Source organism: Phragmites australis, chromosome 1 (assembly GCF_958298935.1).
Source record: "Phragmites australis chromosome 1, lpPhrAust1.1, whole genome shotgun sequence".
In the NCBI taxonomy this organism is placed as follows: domain Eukaryota; kingdom Viridiplantae; phylum Streptophyta; class Magnoliopsida; order Poales; family Poaceae; genus Phragmites; species Phragmites australis.
In genome coordinates this window covers 684,280-701,289 of record NC_084921.1, presented here as the reverse complement: position 1 = coordinate 701,289, position 17,010 = coordinate 684,280, and the positions used below count along the sequence as shown (strand labels likewise).

General features: G+C 47.0%; 1 protein-coding gene across 1 annotated transcript; it reads right to left on the bottom strand.

Annotated features, from left to right (window-relative positions):
* Positions 1 to 3,443: 3,443 nt before the first annotated feature.
* Positions 3,444 to 9,247, bottom strand: LOC133886690 (coleoptile phototropism protein 1-like). The gene is made up of 3 exons (XM_062326473.1): positions 8,218 to 9,247; positions 3,896 to 4,201; positions 3,444 to 3,794 (listed from the first exon to the last, which is right to left on the bottom strand). Exons 1-3 carry the CDS (start codon positions 9,049 to 9,051, stop codon positions 3,555 to 3,557), a joined length of 1,380 nt encoding a protein of 459 aa, XP_062182457.1. The 5' UTR covers positions 9,052 to 9,247; the 3' UTR covers positions 3,444 to 3,554.
* Between the last annotated feature and the right edge of the window lie 7,763 nt (positions 9,248 to 17,010).

Sequence of the window (17,010 nt, the reverse complement as noted above, 5' to 3'; positions counted from 1 at the left end):
GTGTTCCGCCTGGTGGCGTACGTGGCGAAGCTAGAGCCAGAGAGGGCGATGGAGAGGCTGCTGCCGCTATCGGAGTGGTGATGACCTCAGTGGTGTACTCGACGGTGAACGGTGCGTAGACATCCACAGGCTCGCCGTCGTCGTTCTCCCAGCATCACTGGGCCGCCTCGTCGAAGACGACGTCGCGCGTGACGATGATGCGCTTGCTGGCGGGGTCGTAGCACCGTACGCCTTGGAGCCGCGCTCGTAGCCGACGAAGATTGCCGGCGAGCTACGGTCGTTGAGCTTCTTCAAATTCGGCCGCGTGTTCTTCACATGCGCGACACAGCCAAAAGTGTGGAAGTAGTGGACCACCGGGAGTTCGCCATACCACGCCTCATAGGGCGTCTTGCCGTCGAGCGCGCGCGTCGGGGCATGGTTCAGGATGTGGACCGCCGTGGAGATGGCCTCACCCCAGAAGTAGCCGGGCAAGCTCTTCGCCTTGAGCATGCATCGCGCCATGGCCACCACGCTCTGGTTGCGACGCTTAACCACCCCATTCTGCTGCGGTGAGTAGGGGGCGATGAGGTGCCACTCGACGCCGCGCTCTGTGCAGTACCGCCCGAATTCCACAGACGTGAACTCCCCCCCGTGATCGGTGCGGAGAACCTTCAGTTTCCTGCCGGACTGCACCTCGACGGCAGCCTGGAATTCTTTGATCACCTGCGGTGCCTGATCTTTGCTCGAAAGAAGACGCAGCCACATGTAGCGGCTCATGTCATCAACCAGCAAAATAAAGTATTTGTTACCGCTGGGAGTAGCAGGCGTGATTGGGCCGCAGAGGTCGCCGTGGACGAGGTTGAGGATGTGCTCTGCTCGGTGTCGCGCCTGAGCTGGGAACGAGGCGCGCCGCTGCTTGCCGACGAGGCAGCTGTCGCACACCTGATCCACTTGATCAAGTGGCGACAGCCCACGGACCATTTGCTGGTTCACCATCTTGCGCAGGGAGGCGAAGCTGAGGTGGCCGAACCTGGCGTGCCAGCGCCATGCCACCTCTGAGCTCCGCGCGGACAAGAACACGAGCCGCCCAATGTTCAGCTCGAGGTGGTACAGGCGATCAGGGGACCGGGTCACCTTGGCGAGGAGACGGCGGCTCGGGTCGTAAATGCGCAGAATGCCGACGTCGATCTCCACGCAGCAGCCTGCCTCGTCGAACTGTCCGATGCTGATGATGTTCGCCTTTAGCCGGGGAATGAAGTACACCCCAGTAAACGCCCGGTGCTCGCCGTTCTTGCAAGTGAAGACGATGGTGCCACGCCCCTCGATCTCCACGACGGAGCCGTCGCCGACCCGAACGTTGCCGCAGATGCCGGCGTCAAGCTCGGAGAAGGCGTTCCTAGACCCGGTCATGTGGTTCGTAGCCCCAGTGTCCAGGACCCAGAGGCGATGATCACGCTCCTCCCTGGGCCCCAGATCGGCGAAGACCTTCTGCTCCTCGATCATGATGACGCGGCGCGGCGGCGGAGTCGGGGCAGTCGGTGTTGGCGCCGGGTTGACGATGATCGCATGGGCCATCAGCAGGGACTGGTCCTCCTCTTCTCCTTGGGGCAGATGGGCCTGAGCCTGCTCGTCTCTCTTTTTCTTGCGGCATTTTTTGGCCCAGTGCCCTCTCTTCCCGCAATAGTCGCATATGTCATCTGGGGCGGCTTCACTCGACGGTGCCTTGCCGCCTTTGCCGCTGCTGCTACGACCACGTCCGCAGGACGGCTTGCCACCGCCATGACGCCCGCGGTTCCCGGAGCTGGAGCTGGAGCCGCTGCCGTCGCGGATCTTCAAACGCGCGAGCCACTCCTCCTCGGTGAGAAGAAGGCGGCCGCTGCTGTCCTTGACCGTGACGGAGGCAGTCTTCTTGCGCCGTTCTACTGCCCGCAGATGACCAGTTGCCTCTTTGATCGAGAGGGTGTTGAGGTCGAGCAGGGTCTCGATGGAGATCGCCACCTGCTCCAGATGCTCAGGGACAGAGTGAAGCAGTTTCTTGACTACCTCTTTGTCGGTGATGTCATCGCCGAGGATGCGTAGTTGATTGGCCAGAGTGGTGATGCGCAGCGCGAAATCTTCAACCGTCTCGCCGGACTTGAACGCGATGCTCGCGAACTCCTGGCGTAGCTGCTCCGCATTCGCCTCCTTCATGCGGTCGACGCCGACCCGCATGGATCTGATCGCCTGCCACGCCTCCGCTGCGGACTCTTTTACCGCTAGCCCTGCCTGCATCTCCTGCGGTACAGCGCGAAGCAGGGCGGCGAGCGCGTTCTGGTCGTCGCGGTAGTTGTCGGTGCCGGGGTCGATGGCGCTCCAGAGGCCCTGCGCCTACAGGTTCACCCGCATGACGAGCGACCACTCGGTGTAGTTGGTGCGCGTGAGCACGGGGTAGACGACGGACGCCGAGCTCCTCTCGATGACGCGTTCGACGACCACGTCGCGGCCACCATTGCGGTGGCGCGCTCGGCGCGGCGGAGGAGAGGGCGATCGACGCCGTCGGCCGTCAGGTGGGGTGAGTTCCCGACCTTCCAAACGTGCCGCTGCCGACATGGCTGCCTCGGATCTCACACAGGCTCTGATACCAAATGTTGGAGTTCACCGCGATCTCGCCGCCGGTGATCTCTCGAAAGACACACGCGAACACGAAGGTGGAGAGGTGGATTTGTGCTGCTAAAACTTGGCAGCATTTTCTGTTTTATTCCTTGGTATATATGGACAATCGAAAGGAAATCGTGGCCGGCCAGATCGGCTGCCATGCGCGGCATGCGCCACGAACGGGTCATGCCACGCGACGCGCTCCACATGAACTGAGCATGCGTCAAGCTCACTACAACCGCGCACAGCCTTAGAACGTGACCATGCTCCAACTAACAATGGAAATTGCAGCTAATTTAGTAAAGAAACTATACATAGCAAATCAACAGATGAAAGCGCGATGGAATATTCAACAGTCCACAAGCAGCAGCAAGTTCCTCAGCAGATGCAAGCAGGCGATCAAGAAAGCAGTAAACAAATAAATCATTGCACCATACATCGGCCTATCTATTCTTCTTTCAGTGTGTTCAAATTGATGTCAATAGTTATTGTGTTCTGTAGCTGAATAAGTGAGTGAGCATAGCTTGCAGACTTCTGTCTGAGGCTCTGCCTGTGACTTGTGAGATATTTATGGTCACCTTATTGTGATCAGATTAGTGTGTGTACAACCATTTGTTGATTCGTGATTTTTTTTAATTGTTCTTGTTCTTGAGCTGCGAAACTAAGAGTTTCGCCTGCACTTTGAGAACTTCGCATTTTGATTATGCATGTTGGATTGTTGGTGGTTTCAGAAGTTGGTGCTTTTAGGTCACTTCAGGCGCTGCAGTGAGCATCTGAGTTCATCATGAACACAAACAAAACACACTACCCAGATGAAAATAACACCAGGATGATAATTCGAAATTAGAAATGGCTGTAACAGTGTCATCATACCAAAAACAAAAAGAAAATCAACAGGTCATTGATCGTAATCACTTCATCAGCCTGGTTTCAGCTCGCTCTCATGACGTTGACTTGCGCCACTTCGCGTTCGGAGTCGCCGTGGCGGCGCTGTCCTTCTTCCCCTTCGGCGGCGTCCGCCGCTCCATGCCGCTCTCCGTGTCATCCACCCTCGCGACGTCGGCGCCCATGCCCCCGCCGAACCAGAACGTGCTCCACTTGAAGAATCCGCCGCCGCCGCCGCGTCGCCGCCTCTCCGAGCTCAGCCTGTCCACTTGGGCCTGCAGCGCGTTGCACTGCACCTGCAATGGAGGTAGGAGACCATCTCAACGTTTCAGTGTCAGTGCATTGGATCGGAGCAGTGAACTGGGTCCAGACTCGAAAGTTCAAGATGGTGAAGAACCTGGAGCCTGGCGACGTCCTCACGCAGGCGGCGCACCTCCTGGTGCTGCGCCAGGACCTCGCGCTTGGAGGTGCACCGGCCGGGGAGCTCCAGCGCCGGGTTGGGGCTCCGCTGGCAGCTGAAGGAGGCGCTCAGCTCGGCGAGGCGGTTGAGCTTTCCGTGCTCCGAGAAGAGCACCTGCATCACGGAGCGCACCGGCAGGCGGTCGTTCTGGACGGCGTGCGCCGCGGCCTCCGCCGTGAGCTTGCGCGCGTCGATCAGCCAGCACAGCGACTTCTTCTCCTCTTTGCCCGTGTTTGGATGCGCCTGATGGGAACGGAACCATACCAAGTGTCATTAACCATTCCCTTTAACGATTATCACAGCATTTTGGATTATCTTAATGTAATTTTATTGTTGTACATCATCAATTTTTCATTGCGCAAAAAAATTGTAGGCTTTGAAACTGACATGACTTTTCATGGCTAGCGTATGGCTTATTGACATGACAACGTTTCCAGTTTCTGACGACAGAGGAACTGACTTCACCATGATTTGTTTTGGCTGCATTTGGATCTGATGTTCTGATGCTCAGGCAGTCAGGCCCATGGGATCTAAGGATAGATCTTGCCACTGTTCTAGCTTGTACTCTGCAATGGCTGTCATCTAAAAGACAGAGTACCTACTACCTACATTTTCTGTTCATGTCTGCTTTACGCCAAAATAATATTCAAAATAATAATCAATACACGCTCAAAAAATCATATCTAGCCGCGCAATTTGGAAATCCAAGTAAATACTATGCTTTATTTTTTAACTTCATTTGCTAATGCTTTATTACCTTGTTAATATCTAATAATTGACCATTATTTTCAGTTATTTTGCAAGTAATAATTGCTAAAACGGAATGATGAAGTTCAAGAAATCAATAAAAGGTGGTTCATGAGCTAATGTAAATCCAAGTAAAGACTATACTTCAGATTTTTAAGTTTATTTTATTAATATTTCATTAGCATAGTAGCTTTTTAGTTGATCATATGAGTTTTCGACTATCTTCTAGAAAATAGAGCTTAAAGTACAATATTCTATTGATTATATCCCATCGAACATGTTTCTCATTTAATGTTATGTAGTAAAATTTTGCAAGTTTTTGGCAAGTATTTATAGTATGCACAGCAAACTAAGAAGTTGCTATTTGTTTTAAAAAGAAAATAAAAAATCAAGTATGCAATTAATCAAGTTGTAAAGTTATTGCAATGATCTATTTATATGCTGCTACAGAAAAACCAAATATGAATTTATGTTATGAAACAACGTTAAGATGGAACAACTTAAGTAGATTTGCACTATAAATTGTTTGCAGAGTAAGCATGCTAAAGACAATAAACAACTATGAGTAAGTAGATTTGCATCTTTTTATAATAAATTATAACCACTTTTAAACCTAAATTCTTGTGAACTCTACTTTTTGACTGTTCATCTTTTAATTAATTAATAACTAAATTTGCATGTGCAAGATATACCAATGCTACAACAGTCAGATGGTGGCACTAAAGCAATATAATGGAAGACAAAAAAAAACCCAGAAAACCAGCTGATTAAAAAACTATACCAGAGCACGCAGATGATGAGTGATGACAGTGTAGGCAGGAAAAACCCAATAATTAGTTTCAAAAGAGGTGAGATTAATGTAAGCCCGGCACCGAAACTAATTTGACAAAGACACATCGACAGATTCGATCTTCCGCAATGTACAACCAATGCAGATTATCACGAAATCATAGCAAGAAAACCAATATGTTAGATTTGCACAACCAATGCACGTCATCAAAGATCACGAAATCCTGACAAGAAAACCAAACAAACAGAGCTTTCGACGATGCAGCACTACTGCAGGTCAACGACAACAAAGAAGCAATGAAGAATTTTGTCATGTACTTTTTAATATATAGGTCTCGTTACCGAGAAAGACTTTGTATCCAATTTGGTTGCGTGTGAGTACCAGGCAAATAGATAGAATGATCCAACTTTGACTCTTTTTTAAAAATATCTAACTTCACATATACACGCGTATATCACCTTGTACTCTCTTTTTAAATATCTGACTTCTCATATACATGTGTACCTTAGTATCCGATTGGTTGCATGTGATTACGAACTTGGACTTTTTGTTTGCATAATTTTCATATTACAAATATTGATTTTGATATGTTTTTTTTGGATAAATATAGACCATTTCATCATAGCAATGAGTGATTCAAATATTTTTCTTTTCTCAATTAACGTGGTAATTTCACAGTCTTAAAAGTAAAAGCGAACGTGGAGGCTCTTTTACCCTCACATATTAAGATAATAGATTTCATCCACACGTCTTTTGGATGAATCTGAACGGAATATTAAGTACCAATCACAAATGTGATTTCTTTAACATCTAGTTGCCTGCGAAATGCAGGCATACAGTAAACTTGCTAGTGACTGGTCGCAGCAAGACAAAAAGAAGTGTGGCTGACAGGCTGAATAGTTGAATGCACAGGGCACAAAGGGGCAAGAAGGTTTTGATATCCACAAGCAACTATTCCCATGTATCATAACAGGTAATAAACTCATTTTGTTAGTTAGCAGCTGGAGCTCACGTGAGGTCTAGCTCCCAAGGTTTGTTCTTCACTAAGAAGATATACTAACACCATCAGGCGTGAAGTGGCTGAACAAGCTTCGGAGATTAGTAGTAAGTTTGGACACTACAGTAACACCAAGAGATTTCAGGCTGAGAGATGCAACAGACAGATGCAAGGAAGGGTCTTAATGACAAATAGGAGAGGGATTAATTTTGCATTGGAAAATCATGGAAGCAACTAGTCTATCATCCAGTTCACAAGCCAGGCAAATCATGGAAGCAACTAGTCTATCATCCAGTTCACAAGCCAGGCACAAGCAAACCCATGGGATAAAATAACAAGTGTAGTTTGTTGCCTTCCTGATTAGAATATCTTAGTATGCATAGTTTTATGTTGCAGGCCTATGGTTGATTATCTTTGATGGTACACACAAGACCTACCTTATGATTGCAGAGTAATTGGGTTTAAGGCCACGACATGCTTTAAGAAAAAAAATTGGATACTAGTGGTGCTACACTAGCTAGACAAATTATCTTAGACGTTCAGTACATGGTCCAATGCGAATCACAGTGCAGTCAAACACACAGACACATGAACATGCCTCGCAAGTTTTCAGGCGGCCAAAGACCAAAGTCGTGCAGTATATGCATGCCTGATTCCCCTCTCTTTTACCGAGACCAAAGACCAATGTGTTGGCACACTTCGTTGCGTTGGTTGGGATAGGCGGGCCTATGTGCAACCCAAGGCACCTCCACCCACTACGTACCCATCAACTCAAGAGCTTGGATTTCACCACCCTGCCTTTCCGCCGTGCACAAAAAGAAGTTGCCAAGTGAAAGCAACAGCCTCTGCAACTAAGATGGTGTTTGGTTCGGCTGTTTTACGGCGTGATCCGATTCGCTGCGACTCTATTACATTAGTTTGTGTTTGGTTAAAGTGGTACGTACTCGGGTAATACGGGACCTGATACCGGGCCAGCACAAGGCACATACCATTTAAAATCTCTCGTATTGGATGATACCTTTGCCCCTACGACCGCTCCATCACCGTCGCCACCGTCGTCTCCGCAGGTCCCGGCCTCTAGTAAAGCTCGTCGCCGAAACCCGTGGCGCCAAGATCCCAAGGAAGGCGGCGGCGGGTGATCTTGGATAGCCTCCGAGAGCTCGGTGACGACGGGTGACCACAGCATGGACAGTCTCGGTGAGCTCGGCGACGGCGGGCGACCTCCGCACGGCACTCGGCAAGTTCGGCAGCGGCGCACGGGAAGCTGTACTGGCATCGCAGTGCGGTCCTGCAGCTCGTGCTCGCAGGGTTGGCTCGCTCGCTTGCTTGCTCATAGCCTGGCAACGACTACTACAATGGGTTCTGATTCCATTCCCTGAATCGAACCAAACAAAGTCTGCTTTCACCCGTTCCATTTTCATCACTAGGGTAATTCGATACCGTTCCCATTTGCGTTTATAGTTGTTGAATCAAATAGCCCCTGAGATTTCCTCTCTAGACTAGTCTCACAGCAAGACATGTAACTGCGATGCAGGAATGCAAGTTAGTATGCGCCAACACTAACACTGACACGCAGCTATGTTGTTTGTAAGCGAGGTCTTTTCGGCGTGTAGGGATGGGCACGTACGCGCCTACGCGGCACGCGCTTGGTGTGCATCGACTCCGAGTCATGGAGGAGCAGAAAAATGGAAAGTGATGGAAGCGAGAAAGCGAGCGCATGCGCACCTTGAGGTAGGTGTCGACGGCGCGGTAGAGCGCGTCGTCCGCGGGGCGGGCGTGGGCGGGGACGGCGCGCGCGAGCTCCTCGAACTCGGCGGGGCGCAGCCCGGCCTCGAGCGCGGCCTCGGCCAGGTACGCGTCCACCAGCCTCGCCACCCTGGCGGCGGCCGCGCCGCCGCCGCCGAGGGCGCTGGCCTTGTTGGCGGCGGCACCGTCCTTGAGGAACCCGCGCACGAGCCGCAGCACGAGCGGCACGTCCAGCAGCAGCGCCCCCGCGTGCTCGCCGTGCCCGAACGCCGGTATCATCACCGCGCCCAGCGTCGCCTGGTCCAGCCGCCGCGCCGCGCGGGCCTCCAGGTCCTGCAGCAGCGCCGCGTCCGCGCCCACCATGCTCCCCGCGCGGAGCAGCTTGAGCAGGAAGTCGCACGTGATGCCGTCGTTAGCGACGGCGCCGCAGCCGGGCGCTGGCGGGTCGGGCGGGAGCGCGGCGACGAGGGACTCCAGCAGGAGCTTCTTCTTGATCCACGTGGCGGTGGGGCTCTCCGGGGGCAGGAAGCGGCCGGAGGCGGACGAGGCCGGGGACGGCGAGGAGGGCGCCACGTCCGGGAGCCACTTGGCGGCGTAGTGGGACAGCACGGACGCGAGCAGGTCCGGGCGGGCGCATGCCGCCGACTTGGACTTGACGGCGGCCACGGTGCGCTCAAAGTTGTCCACGTCGTTGACGCACGAATCGTTGCTGGCGCTGGCCGCCACGGCGGAGACCAGCCACGGCTCCGAAGCCGTGGCGCCGCGGGGCGACGCGGTCTTCGGACTCTGACTCTGTGACGACGACGACTTCATGGTTAGTGGCCGGGCTCGCGCGCGCGAGCTCTCAGAGAGTTCCTGCCTGTTGCCTGCGGGTGCGGGAGTAGAGCGTACACTAGTAGTTGGTGAGCAAGCAAGCTAGCTCGGGTGCGGGAGACGACTGCATGCTCGCTCGCTCGCTCACTCACCGGAGCGTCCGTGCGTCTGGACCAAAGAACAAGCTGTGCGGCAGTGCGAGAGACGCTGACATACTTGGATCGGAGTGGGTACAGAGGTATACGGTTGCGGATGCATGCCATCATCATACCAATGTTAACGGGTACAAAAACGTACGTATGCACGGACAAGATGCCTGTGTTTCTAATATATCATTGTCATATGCTAAATCGAGTATTTGCTGGGTGAAATTGAAGTACATGCAGTGTACGTATGCACACAGCTACTGTTCTCTGGGCCAGCTCGATAATGCGAGAGTACGAGGATGGGTGGAATGTTATTGTGTATATTGTATTAAGTCTCGATGGCTGAATATATAGGTATATATAATTTAGATATCAATCAACTCTATAGAAAGAATAAAATCTAATCCTATCATACTATAATAAATGGATCCTTATGTTTCCTATATCATATACTCTAATATCCCTCTGCAGTCACAGTGGGAGCATCGCAGACGATGAGACTGGAGAGAAAGATGAATGATATCTTCGTAGTTGAAACAACGCGATGTAGATATTGTGACTGGAGAAATCGACGAATTGCTTATGCAGATGGTAGCCCTTGTGCCTGATGTCGAGGTAGCCGAGAGCGAGACGAGTAGCCATGATCGACATAGGCGTAGTAGGGTTGCCGTGGTCAAGGGAGTCACATATGAAGCCATATGTGTAAGAGGCACCATGGTGATAGGCGTAGGGATGCACAAGAGAAGAAGACAGTGACGTGGACAAGGCATTCGTCGAGGAAGAGGTCGATGTCAAAGTCGACGTAGTCGAGGCTGTCGAGGAAGAGGCGTGCATCGGGTTTAGCAGGCCTAGGAACATGTTGGGGATGAAGGCATTGGAAGGATAATGATATCGCCTAGAGGAGGTGAATATGAGTTTTTACAAAAAATTTGTCCCCTTTTACTGTTGGACTAAACTTGCAGCAAATAATAAACTAACGGATTTTTCATAAGTGAAAATGCTAAATATGCTATGGGGAACCGTCCAAATAATATTCTAATTAATCACCAGGAGGATCATCATTCATAATCATAACTTCGATGATTAACCAGAATATCATCCCGGTAATCCCGGCATGTGTTTTATGCCTAAAGATCAAAACACATGCCTTCCAACATGTACATCACAACATAGCTTAATAAAGAGCTAGTAATAAACATTTATATTACAAGTATTAAATATGCAACTGATTCAACAATTTACAAGAAAAGAGAGCTAGGAGGAGACAAAACTTCTCAACTCCTAACCACAAAAGAACTACGCAATGAAAAGTTAAACTTATGAACAACAAAAGAGAACGACACCACATGCCCCTATGCACCGTCTTAACACGCCACCTTCAGAGTAGGATGCACTACTCTTGCCCGCACCTTAATCGGCAGGCACGAAGTAGCCAAAAACAACATCTTCTCTAGCAACAGGAGTACCCGAAAACGCAGGTATGAGTACGAAGGTACTCGCAAGACTTAAACCATATATAGTACATATACACAGATCAACTTCAAATATTATGCATTCATCATTAGCAAGAATGAACCATAGGTTAAGTAAAATATATGCACTAAGCATCCTATATATATATATGTGTGAGCGACTGAAACTTTACCAAAACATATGAAAACTACACTGCAACTAACTACTGAACAAAAGTAACGGTAAACAACACGTATATCAATAAGTAACAAGTACCAACATCACCATCTCCCACATATTGAACCACAAACCATACTCGAAACTTTATGACTGATGCAGATGGACAGGAGCATACTCATGATCGAGAACGTGGCAGTTCAAACTGTTTATATACCTTGCAGAGGATACTCTTGGACTCACACGATACGAGGACCATTCGTCTTGTGCCACCGGCCAAAGTGCACACAAGGGGTACTCGTGACAACCTTTCCCAACCAGCCCCAATCGTTTGGATCATGCATCGCTCGGCGTGATGGTACTAGAACTATTCCTGGAGCAAACTAGTACCGCTACAAGCCAGCCCGCTCACACCGTCGATGTCTAAGCCCAAAAAGCCATAGCTGCTAAGGTATTCGGCTCACCTTACTATTAGATTGGCATGTGGTGAGTAAGGTAAGTGCTAAAGCCAACAACACCGACGATCGGTGCTTAACCGGCGCAAAGCGATCTACGATGTCCAGTTTCCTCTACCGACCTACCCAGGGGAACTCTACATCCGGGCAAGACAAAACACCTCCTAGCACCGCCCACACCTCGTCTCATACTCATCACTCACACAACCATCTCAACCTCAACAAGTATATGTAATCATAAGAAGGTCCTATGCTCACAAACAACGGGATGCTCCGTCGTTCGACTTCTACCGAATGACCTAAGCATATAAGTCGAACTCATACCTAGACATTGACAACATCTCAAGGCTACAAGAAATGTAAATACACAAGTATTCAAAGTAGAAGAATGCAACCGGCATAGGTTCTACCCATTGGTACCCGACACTGACTCACTAAACATTCGTACATACATAAGCATATTTTATCAATTTTAGACTTATCCAATTTCACAAGAGGGATCAATATGCTTATTTGCTTGCCTGGATGCACTGGCTCAAATAGGTGAGGCGCCTCGGGATCGCCCTTGGCCTCCGGAATTGACGGATCGGTGATCTTTAAAAAGGATCAACGCGTGCAATGCAATGAGTATGAATGAAGTGACAAAATATGCCACAAAGCTTAACAACATGTCAGAAGTATAAGATATGCGAATCAATGCAATACTAAACAATCTAAACAAAATCCAGAAATTAACAGCCATCCAGAGTATCTAGGCTCGGACCCTCTAGGTGAACCTCTGGAAGAGGTGCTCGGTTGCTGCTTTTTATTTGAGTGACCCGGAGTATCCGAGTGAATCTGGAATGTCCGAGTTCTGGAGTATCCGGGCCATCCTCCGGTGAAAGCTCTCGGTTAGCACTATTGTAACTTGACCTGGAACCTTCGGGTTGGTCCAGACTATCCGGGATAGGCCGGACACTCCGAGTGAGCTTCCGAACGAAGCTCTCGGCTACATGACCACATAACTACCCGGAGTCTCCGAGATTGATCAGATAATCTGAGTGATACAGACTTGGGTTCTTCATAATTTTTCCTATCGGGTGATTTGACTCATTTTACAAATCTGTGCTACACAAACATGCATATGCCCTAACTAAAATGTTCTAAACCAAACTCGCACCCTAAACCTTAATAAATTTTGAACACAATTCAACGGACTATTTCTGCTGAACCCAGAGTATCCGAGTGAGTTCGGAGTATCCGAGTCAGCCTAGAAAAGTTGTTCTCGAATGGATTTTTGGTTGATTCGAGTTGTGATCTTTTCCAAGCCTAAAGGGGACATGTTAGGGATAGTCCAAGGGTAATAGAACTTGCTCATCAACTAACAACACGACTCTATAGCTCTAATTCGACCAAAACTCCATTTTGCTCCAAAAAGCTCAAGAACGCCAAGAACTTCAAGAATTACTCGATTCTTCCACGAAAATGAAAATGGATTAGATAGATGAGTAGCTCATGAGCTAGAGAATGCAATGGTAATACATGCATACCTTGAATCCTCCACTTGAGCTCGGATTTTGGAAGAAAAGAGAGAGTGCTTGAGTGGGAGAGGGAGAGAGGGAGGGGGCAGCAGCTGTGTGCTGCATGGTGGGGCGTGTGGAGTGAGGAGAGAAGAGAGAGGGGGCAAGTGGGGTGCTGCCCACTTGAGAGAGAGAGTGGGTGGGATGGTGGGGCCCACATGTTAGAAAAAATTGGTACTTCCAATTTAATTTCTATTCTTTTCTCCCCTAATTTTCTTTCTCTTATCCAAATGAGTTTTAACGAAGTGTATTAGCACTCCGAATTACCATTATACAAAATTAAGCATAATACTTAAGAAGCATGATTTTGCTTAAATGCATGATTAAGAATTTGGGACGTAACATATGCTAGAAACTCAACTAGTGCACAATCACCCTAAATAAGTGTAAAGGTTACAATTCTAGGGTGTGACAAAGATTATTCAAATCTAGCAAGATAGACAATACAACTCTAATCGAAAGTTATGAAATCACTGTTCACAGGAACTATCGACTATACAAATCAACAAAATGAGATCTAGCTACGTCTAATTAGTTTTAGCTTAAACCAAAAGTTTCCACAGGTTACAAGAAATATTTCCTAACTATTCCACGTATCACCTGCAATCAAACAAGTACAAGCATATAGATCAGGCAAATACAAGTATGAAGGTTAATGAGCTCAAGAACACAAAGAACAAGCAAACCAAGAGAGGAGACACGTCGATTTGTTTCCTGAAGTTCAGACACCTCCACTTAAGGTTCATACGTCTCCGTTGAGGGGCTCGGTCACACTTGAGCCGGGTCTCTTTCAACCTTTTTCCTCATCAAGCTCGGTCACATTTTAACTTGGGCTTTTACTCTTGATTTCTTCCCTTGCGAAGGTGAAATCTAAGAATTCGTAAACTTCCTGCAGTACACCATAACTTAGCTGCTAAATAAATACTTTAGCCTAATTAATTAATATGATATAATAATTTAACATTAGTAATTAATTAATTGAATACCTTTTTAATAATTAATCAATTAGTTTTAAAGAATAGTTTAACCTAATTAATTAATTATATAAATGCTCTTATGATAGCAATAATATATAGCTTAATTAGAGTGGCAATTAAGTAATACTAGGTAATTAGTAATAAATACTAGATAACCATGTTTTAGTGTTGTAGATTAGAATGTTAATCTGTCACTTAAGCACATATAATCATCTAGAGTTATACTTACATATACATATGTATACATGCTCATATACATATAGATGTATGTATCACACATACATTTATATCTGTACACACACACTCACATACACGTAGAAACCCTAATAGGCGCTTTTCGGTAGTTAAACTAATAAACGCTCACCTAGTTGTTAGTAACTTATTTAGGATTCCTCTTAAGTTAATAAAACAACTAGGTGAACAATTTGACCTAGCTCCACTAGATAATCTCGCTAGTCTCTATGTTAGTTTCGCTAAGCTTACTGTTGCCGTCGTCTTCCCGTTAGGTTATCTTTTGTCATTTTTTTTCGCTTTGATGTTTTCTTTGGTTTTTGTTCTGATGTTAAATTGTATAGTCGTTGTGCGCTTTTCGTTGTTAATCTACGTAGACTCGAAGTCAAGGATCTAAAGGAGAGGCCTGACGATGAAGAACCCGAGAGACTCGAACGACAAGACCAATCATGAATTGACCTTCAGGAAGGCAAGTCCTATCTCCTTGATCATATTAAACCTATGTTTTTAAATAATCTACATGATCAACTTAAAACTGAACTTATATTGCATGTGCTATGTATTGCGCTTGTACAAACTGCTTATAATAGTTAATCCTATCAACACTTGCCATACCATAAATGTCATCATCTAAAATACATATCACCATAGGATTACCTGTTGTTACATAGTATGCTTAGGATTGAATACGTCTCCTCGAAGGCATTGCTTTTAAAACAACTCTCATCGGAGATAAAATTACTACTATCAATGATAACTCATATACCAAATTTTTAGTTGTGAATTCTGTGATGATTGTGAAATCCTTGATTTCATGTGGGATGTGGTAGGTGGTGTGTAAAAATGGGTGAAAACTATTTGGCGGGGGCAGGTAGAGTAGTACTCTGGATGAGGATGCTCATGAGGACTTGAGTCACCTATGTGGTGTTCACTGCCAGAAGATACCTAACCCGACTGCTTAAGGACCGAGTCATTACATCGTCTGGCCTGGCCACCCTGTGCAACCATGCGTCCTGAATGGGCAGGACTTGACGTCTCCTTCACCGGACTGAGTTGGCCATCATACTAGGAGGTTGAGAGTAGCGAGCAGTCAAGTGTCTATCTATCCCTCTGTTTGAAGGTTACTAGTACCGGTTTAGGCTTAAAAAGGGGACTGACCTTCAGTACATGGACCCTGATGCTTGAGGTTAAATCTCGTAGAAAAGCCCGACAAGAAAGGTGATTTGAGTGTTTCGGTATGATTCACTCATCCGCTTGCAACGGTTGAAGGCTGAGCATATCGCGTGGGTACAGTGTAAAACTTCTGTAGAGTGTAAACCTATTCAAATAGTCGTGTCCACGATCATGGACATACAAAAGTTGCAATCGTGTTGACTAGACTCTGGGTGCATGTGTCTTGATGAGTGAGTGTGTGGACTAGATGTCCATGTGATGAGGTTGTTGGCTAAATCCGCCAGGATCTGTGTGGTACTATTTGTACATCAGATGTGATGAAATGGACTGCAAAGTGAGGTGTAACCCCTCCCGGGACCGAAAACCCCCAGATATAGTTTGTTACCTAGTTTTGAACTGCTTAAACGGTTTTGAAGTCAATCCTAGATGATGCAATTGGATACCTGCATAAACTATTTTACGCTTAAAACTAAACTATACAGCATTATCCTTGAATTACCCTTTTTATGCATCTATCAACACCTTGAAGTAATATAGGGCTTATTGAGTAACTTCCGTACTCAGTATTGTTGCTTTCAGATTGTTGAGATGGCGATCAACCTCAACCCAGTCAAAGATAAGAGAAGAAGTTTAAGGTCATGTCCGCACCCGAGTTGCCTGTGGTATTGTGTTGCATCGTTTGTTTCACTCCGCTATGCTATAGGCTCTTCTGCTTGGTTGGTCTGCTGTGGATCCTTGTCCACCAGACCACCTTTTGCGCTGTTCAGATAATTATTTTACTTTATTTTATTCAAGGTATTTATTTGATTCATTTTGTTGAATTTTGTACGTATCAGCTACTTGATCCAGGGACTGATACATGAGGCACAAGGGAACCCGAGGTAGGGGTCCTGACAACCCCTTCCCATATCAAGTTCGGAACTTCCGAACTGATCACAGAATCCGGAACTTGTAGATTTAATTTGAAACTTCCATATTGAAGCTTCAAACAATGATAGAGAACTCCAACTGGATGTCATCCGGAACTTCCGAAATTAGCATAACTGACATTCTAAAAAACGACGATAACTTTTGATCATGATATCCGATTTCAATGATTTTGGACTCTACAAAATGCTTATTTAGAGGGCTACATATCCCACTAGAAATCATGATCTTAAACACATTGGATCAAAACTAGGAACACTATAAAACCCGATTTAGACACTTCAACACTTTTGGCATCGGACTCCTAAAGCGAACTCTCAACACAAACTCAAGTTAGCACTACCCAGCATTCGTGGTTGTTTTGTGTCTCTCACTTTGGGTTAGTTAGATACTCTTGAGCACTAAGACACATCAAAATATTCTACTTTTCATCTATCTTAATAGTGTGGCATACCTATACTCAAATTCAAATGAAAAACTCGTTTGGACCACTTTGAGCCTTTGAATATCTTCTAATACCGCTTTTTTCTTTCAAACCTTGAGGGTTGCCAAGATTCATATAATCTTCACTCAATCTCTTCTTGATTCTTCATGTGATTAGTGCGAAATACCCATAGCCTCGCACAATCTATTGGCACAAAATCTTCACTCACCATTCATCACCGCCTTGGTCCTTTGGTATCAAGCTCTTTGCTTGCACTTCACCACCGGATAGTCCATCGCAACCAAGCATCGATTGCTCTTCACCGTCTTACCATAGAATACCATTTTGTATTCGGCTTCTTCAATGAATTCACTATATCATATATAGAGTCCAATCTTTATTCTTCACTCTTAGTATATTGGATATGTCAATTCAACT

Bases quoted from the DNA above. Each gene is read 5' to 3' on its own strand.
- LOC133886690 (XM_062326473.1), bottom strand. From the start codon at position 9,051: ATGAAGTCGTCGTCGTCACAGAGTCAGAGTCCGAAGACCGCGTCGCCC. The intron at 4,202-8,217 runs GTGCGCATGCGC...CGTTCCCATCAG, and splicing joins CCGTCGACACCTACCTCAAG to GCGCATCCAAACACGGGCAA. The intron at 3,795-3,895 runs GTTCTTCACCAT...CCTCCATTGCAG, and splicing joins AGGACGTCGCCAGGCTCCAG to GTGCAGTGCAACGCGCTGCA.